A 7,570-nucleotide genomic window follows, 5' to 3' on the forward strand; every position below is an offset into this window, starting at 1 on the left:
GGCACATGGCCCTGGTATGGTCCATGCCAGATTTATCTGCTGTGAAAAAAGGGCCTAGTTCAGAATGGCATAAAATTAAGCTTTTAACACAAAATCAATGGTCAAAAATAGACAAAGACAAGAATTAGACAAATACATAAATTACCTTATTATGAGGTAGCTGTAAATGCTTGTGAGTAAATGGTGTTTCATTCAAAGGCTTCAATCAGTTGATCCAGTAGTAGAATCGCATTGACACGCATTAAATTTAGCATTAAATATTTAACATTTTCATTTCATAAAAAAAATTATGATTTTACCTTACGGAAGACAATATCAAGAATTTATATAGTTTTTTTAATTATATAAAGAATTTCCAAGTTTTTGGTTTCTCCCCAGTTAAGTAAAATCAAACAAGCAAATGGTGGCACATGAAGTACACAGTAAGGAATTTATTTTGTGTTGCTCTTGCTAATTTGCTGACTAAAGATTTGGTAATAAAATCATTACAAGCTTGATATTGTGCATTTTTGGGCTTGGCTAATCATTTTATTTTAGGAGTGTGTAGAATTTATAATCTACAATTTAGCCACAACGTTGAAGATTTATTTACCTCCTGCTCTGTATTCTAAAGTTACATTTTTGTAATGCATTGATGCACAGATCTATAATGCGATGTAACATAATATGGATATTGAACTAACATTGTGTTGTGTAACAATTGTATAAGACATGCTTTTGCTCTTTGCTGGTTGCTCATAAATCAAAATGTTCCTGCAAACTGCAGCAAATTATCAGTTCATGAATTCTTCTTGATAATATAGTTTTTCCTCTTTACCTGCTGTGATTTGTCGACAGTATGAGTATAGAATCAGTGCTCTTTTTGTAGTTACCAAATGAATACGCACACAGTACCAGGCCATACAGTATATAACATTAATACAATGCATTGCACATAATTGTATTTCAGTTCCATTTTACAGACAAAAACTTGTGTCTTAGTAATGTGTTGATTTAATACTACCCAATAGAGGGTTGACCATTCTTCTTCTTGGTGTTTTAATGCTGGTGATGGACAGCACCGTCTAACACATCAAATCGAATCAAAATCTCCCGTAGGTGTTCAATTGGGTATGAGATCTGACATGAACGGTGGCCGTTCCAGCAAAACCCAGCCTGACTCTGACTTTTTTCCTTTTTATTCGTCACCTGTCTGTATTTAAATGTCAATGACAGTTGTGTAATAATTGTAATGCTTTTAAGTTCTTTGGTTAACAGTAATCTGATCCTCTTGCTTATTTTCTCTGAGTAGAATCAAGAGGCGGTGATGACACAACACTACCAAAACCACAGGTGCTATAGGAACATCAGCTACGCTGTTGAAATCTGTGTGGGATCATCATACAAAAATGTATTTAGTAGCTCATTAGATTAGAGTATATTCATGCTTGTTGTGTAAAATTAAATAAAATTTTTTTTTTTTTTTTTTTTTAAACTTAATTTCAGTGTATATCTGCACAGCATTTGCACATTATATTGATCTTCCTCATGTTTTGCTGTGGATATTGTGCAAGCATATTTTTACCTCAACATCCTCTGTCTAAATAGGTCACTTTGCATTGGCAGGTGTTTGTGGTTTTTACATGAAAAAATATAACATGATATTTTTCTAACATTGAGGAGATGATTAGACTTTTAAAAAATGGAAGCGTGCTAATACAGGGTTAATTAGCAATCCATTCAACACTGTACAGCATCATATTTAACTTCTAAAGAAGACATAAGGCTGCTGACATTTACACTGGGTTTGTCCCTGTGACCACATTTAAAAGATAATGATTGAAGTTATAAACTGAATTTGAGCATAATTTTGCGAGACATTTTGAGCAACAGAACTCAGAGTTGCTGTCACTAACTCCTCAATGAGCAAAGTAGGTGGGTGCTTCTTAAGTTCAACAAATCCTTGGCAGCACAACTCCCACTCATTTTTCAGCCCACAAGCTCAGAGTGAAACATCTGCCATCACAAGTCTCCTGAATTAATTGTAAGTATTTTTTATTTTTCCAATAAATGATCTTATTTGGCGTAGATATTGTCAAATGTTAAAGTTCATCATCTTGTTTTTATTTTAACCTGTGGAATTTAGCATTAGGCCATATTTCTAATAAAAATTGTGAAAACAGATTATCTGTGCACAAATTCAATGCAATACAATTTCTGAAGCAAATTCTTCCATGAATATCTTTGTTTTTTCTTCCTTCAAAGAAAATGGCCACTCAATCTCCATCAAATGAAAGTATTTCCAACCAATCCTGCAATGTATTTACCAACAAGGAATCAGCGCAAATTCTCTTCCCTGTCTTCTACATTACTGTGCTTGTTGTCAGTGTCTCGGGCAACAGCCTGGTCCTGTATATCACCAGCCAGAAAAAGAAAAAATGTAACTCCACCACACTTTACCTGATCAACCTTGCAATCTCTGATACCCTCTTCACTCTTGCTCTTCCCGGTAGAATCACCTACTACATTCGTGGGTTTGACTGGCCGTTTGGAGATCTTTTTTGCAGGCTTACTGCTGTTATTTTTTATTCAAACACCTACACAGGCATCGCTTTCATGACCTGCATCAGTGCTGACCGCTACCTAGCCATGGTGCATCCACACAGGTGTCCTAAGCTGAGGAGTCTGAAGGTGGTACGAAGAATCTGCATTCTAGTCTGGGCAATCGTTTTCCTGGAAACATCTCCCATGCTCTTTAGAAGCATGATGAAAGAGTGGGAAGGTCAGAAAACATGCATGGAGTTCTCCAACTTAGACGAATCTGCAAAAACCCCATATGTGCTTTTGCTTGCCTGTGTTATTGGGTTCTGTGTGCCCCTGGGACTTATCCTGGGCTGCTACAGCCAGATCAATTCCAAGCTTTCCAAGATGGCCAAGGAGAACCCTATGACTGGCAAGTCAGGGAAAAGCAGCAGAGCCAAGAACATAATACTGCTGATTTTGCTGAGCTTCATGCTGTGCTTCTGCCCATACCACATCAATATCATGCAGTTTATGGTGCGCAGACTTCTCCATAAACCCTCTTGCGAGGAAAAGAAGGCTTTCAAGATGTCTCTTCAAATCACAGTGTCCATGATGAACCTCAACTGCTGCCTGGATCCAGTCATCTATTTTTTTGCAATTAAGACCTACAAGCAGAGAGTAATGAGTATTTTTAAGGGTTATATGCCTGCTTCACTGTCCTCAAAGAGCATGCCTGATAACAGCACCAGCAACACTTGAGAACCGTCCTATTTGAGTAAAGCAATTCTCATGTTAAAATGAAAAGTATTATTTGATTAAGAATTTATGTTTAAGTGTTGGACCCCCTCTTTATTTTCTAAGAATTGGCACATTAGCACCCTGCTGTCAACAGTTGCTATCTGCCAAATGATTCATTGAAATATAATTTCGCTGTCTTTAATTCTGTTCTTAAGTAAAGCTTTAATTTACTGTTTTTGTCTTAATAATTTCATGACAGTTTTACACAGTAATAAAATTGTATTCATTTGTAGACTCAAATGCACGCTTATTATCTTTATAGCAAACTGCGACTTTGTTCTGTGATTTCTTTTCTGGAAACTATTGTTTGGAGAAGTATAGCAGAAACCATGACTAAGCAACTGCGAATCGATCACAGTTGGCTTGTGAAGTATTAAATGCATTAGTATTTAGGAGACTATTTATAGTCATTCAGTTTTCAATGTAACTTTTATAGAAAAAATGCAGCAAGAATATTAAACATAAAAATACAAAAAAAAGCTTACTGATTACTGAGTACTGATACTCTCAGCTATATGTCCTATATGACTACCATCAAAGGTAACAGTATGAATTTAAACCCTACTCAGATAAAAGTAGACATACTTTATTGAATGTCAGAAAGTAGCTATTGAAAGCAAGTATTAGAAATAAAAAAGTAATTGATAAATGTGTGAAGTTAAGTAAGTTCTAGCTGACGATGACTGACACGATTCTTGATATAATTGTCTACACTTATGAACTTATTTAAATGCTTTAAATTGAGTTTCATAGAAAATTCTAATAAAATGTTATTTCCGATTTATGTACAGCATACTGCCATTGGTGAGAAAAGAGGAACCATTTAAAGATTGTAATGAATGCTTTGAAAATTGTATTTGTATGTTTTTTTATTGTAAAAGTGTACCAAATATTCAGTCTATATAAATATAGTAAAATAAAAGTATAAAGTATAAAGTGAAACATGGTGTAGAAGCACAACTCCTCAAATATTTTCCATCCTTGCCTACTAGCAGAAATTAATCTTCCCTGAGAGCAGCTGAATTTACTCTCTTCTGTCATTCAATAAAGGAACAACAATCAAAAAGATTTTCATTTCTTTAGTTTTTCTTATAAATTATACATTTGACATTTTACTACTATAAGAAGAATGAACATTTCCTGACATTTCAGTAAAAGTACATCAAAAAGCAAACTCTACTTGTACTACAAGCTATGGAGAAATAAAACCTCCTTCAAAGATTTAGAAAAAAAGGTCAGCATTCCTATAGACAATAGATCAGCAAATACTGAACTGTAAATAGTGAATAGTGTAATGGGTTTTAAATGTCTCATGCACCAACGCATTCGTTTCTATATTTGTTTTCTTTATTTTCTGATTGTTGTACACCTTTTCAACAATGCTTGCAAATTTCAAAACGCTTGTACATTCTGATAGTCTGATATGACAGTATTAATAAAGGAACAACATTTGATTAAAACAGTGTGTGGTTTTAATTGAATAAAAAAAGTAATCAATAAAACCTCTATCTTGTTTGTTGTTTGAGCAAACATTTGATTAAGCATTCTGAAAAGGAGAGTTTCATTATGTTATTTAATAGATCATTTCTATACTCAGCTTGGCGGTTTTTTAATCAACAAAATGGAAAAAAGGTCACTTTTCACAGATTAGTTCTGTGGACAGTCTCATTTATTATATACCAAAATACTGTATATTATAGTGTATTATGGAGATGGCTGAACTGAGCCCAAAGTTGGCCAGAGATCTTAGATTTTACTCACCATGCCATATTTGAGAAGAGAAATTTTATTTTTTTTTAGTTAAAAAAAAGGACCATGTCTCTCTTTAGAGGTCACTGAAGAGTTACATTAGGATATTCTATCTTAGGATAGCATAACCATGGCACCTTAAATTTGAATATAATATTTGGTATAATTCAACATTTATTTTAGGCCTTAATCAAGTTAGATTTTTATTTAGCCATTCATATGAAAAAGATGGGCACCACTGGAATATGTTATGTCTAGTAAAGCAAAGTACATTTGCATGTCTGTTAGAATCAGGGGAAAAGCCAATTTGAACCCTTACCGACAGACATTTCTGCTGTTGTGCATCATTCTGCTGTTTTGCAGAATGTGCTTGCTCTCTTTCTTTGTTTTGATTTGCACAACATGAGAGCGCAACGGTTAATATTACTAAGAAACTGACAAATCCTTCAAAGCACACAGTGAAGACTTCAAGGAGAGAAAGGAGCAGGCATATATGCGCCAGCTTGAAGAAAGGGGCATGTAGGTGTTAGAGATACATGCTGGAGCCGCTTTTTTCTTCCTGTCATATTTTTTTTTAAAACAGCTCAATGACAGGATAACCACAAAACACATGCTGCTCGGTATTTCATACATCCACAATGCTATATATAGGTGTGCAGTTCATGTAAAAGTATACCAAAACCTATAAAAAGGAGTGTGTGGTTAAGATATAGAGTTACTTGTTAGTTTCACAAAGGTGATATTACTCCAGATTACAGTCTAAAACTTTCCTAGCAAACTCCAATTAATATATATATATATATATATATATATATATATATATATATATATATATATATATATATATATATATAGACAAAATGTCATATATAGCCTCAAATATTATTCAAAGGATAAGCTTCCAAACATTAAATTGGCCTGTAAAACCGATTACCAATAAATAATTATCCATCAATCCATTTTCTATCCCATTTATCCAACACATGGCAACAAGTGAGCATGAATCCCAGGCTTATTCCAAGAAACCCACAGCAAGGCACATCTGCATGCACACTCAAACACTCACTCACATACTATAGACAATTTGGACAAAAATCACCATGGGGGGGCATGACCACTGTAAATCACTAATAAAACTTTGGACATCATAACAGTTTAACAATTTGTGGTTCACAACCTTCAGTGGTAATGTGGGTAACCTCACAGCCAAGTGGGAAAAGTGTGCACTGAAACAGAAAATACAACCCTGGCACTGTTATTTTTCAACGACAGCAAACAGACACACACACACACACACACACACACACACACACACACACACACAGACAAGCAGTTTAGTTACTGCCATTATTTAATTGTTTACAATACTGTGACTGAACTTACAATCATAGTACTGCACTGTCAGAACCATTTTCACCCTGACACTCAATTATCAGCTATGGACCTTGATGTGTTGACTTTAATGTCTTAATTTCAGGTTAAATGTTTCTGTGATTGGAGTATTAATAACACCCACCCACCCCCCTCCACGGGAACTCATCCGCCTGTTTTACATTACCCATTTCTAACATGCTTCCGATTCCCATTGCACTTTATTAATGCATTATCAGCACTGTGAATGTCTTGAATGTGTATTTGCACCTTGGCTGTGGAGAAATGTTCTTTTATCCAACTATGTGCTGTACATTGTATGACTGAACTGACACTAAAGATCTTCCAATTGCCTAACAATGCAGGGAAAACAGATGATTAGAGTATATTGATGTTTAAACATGACTAACTATTAATACGTTTTCCACTTTTCATTACACAACAATAAATGCACCTTAATTTACAGATTATTGGATAGTAATATTTTTTACACAAACTTAAAATAAACCATAAATGCTCTTCACTCCATGATTGGCTTTCTGTCACTCTGTACTTAGATTTCCTTAGTGACTAAGATAGTATGTAGCTTGGATATATGACCTACGTCTCCAAAATTCACGCAATTTCAGACTCGACAACTCTGACACAGGACTGACTGTGAATTACTATTACATTATTGTCAAGCTGACTCACAGCAGGTCAGGAACATCATATTAGTGAATGTTCTGTTCTTCCCTGACACAATTTGAATCTTTTTTTAACCAAAAAAAAATGATAAGTACTGTTATATAAAATAATAAATATAAACTCTTATATATACTTAAATGTCAGACACGCTGGAACACAATGACAATTTATTTAAAGGTTATGTGTGACAATAGAGGTGCAAATGTAGTGTGGGGATCCACTTGCAGAAGTTTTTTTTATGAAAAAAATAGTTCTTAATCCAAATATCTTTGAATCCGAAATATAGTCAGAAATCCAAAAATCTACAAAATAAATATTTATTTATCAAAGGCTACACTTAAACTCCAGGAAGTAAGAAATCTGCTGGTTTGGGGGACCAAAAAGTCCAGATATTCTGCCACATAATTGATCATTTTTCTGCTAAATTCTTCTGGTATCTGTACTTTACTTCACTGTTTATTTT

General features: G+C 34.4%; 1 protein-coding gene across 1 annotated transcript; it reads left to right on the forward strand.

Moving 5' to 3' along the window:
• The first annotated feature begins 1,855 nt into the window (after nucleotides 1–1,855).
• si:ch211-184m13.4 (uncharacterized protein LOC798560 homolog) lies at nucleotides 1,856–4,734 on the forward strand. Its single transcript, XM_046845493.1, has 2 exons — nucleotides 1,856–2,023; nucleotides 2,245–4,734. Exon 2 carries the CDS (start codon nucleotides 2,248–2,250, stop codon nucleotides 3,259–3,261), a length of 1,014 nt encoding a protein of 337 aa, XP_046701449.1. The 5' UTR covers nucleotides 1,856–2,023; nucleotides 2,245–2,247; the 3' UTR covers nucleotides 3,262–4,734.
• Nucleotides 4,735–7,570: the final 2,836 nt, after the last annotated feature.

The sequence above is a fragment of the Silurus meridionalis genome, chromosome 3 (genome assembly GCF_014805685.1).
Source record: "Silurus meridionalis isolate SWU-2019-XX chromosome 3, ASM1480568v1, whole genome shotgun sequence".
In the NCBI taxonomy this organism is placed as follows: domain Eukaryota; kingdom Metazoa; phylum Chordata; class Actinopteri; order Siluriformes; family Siluridae; genus Silurus; species Silurus meridionalis.

Bases quoted from the DNA above. Each gene is read 5' to 3' on its own strand.
- si:ch211-184m13.4 (XM_046845493.1), top strand. From the start codon at position 2,248: ATGGCCACTCAATCTCCATCAAATGAAAGTATTTCCAACCAATCCTGC.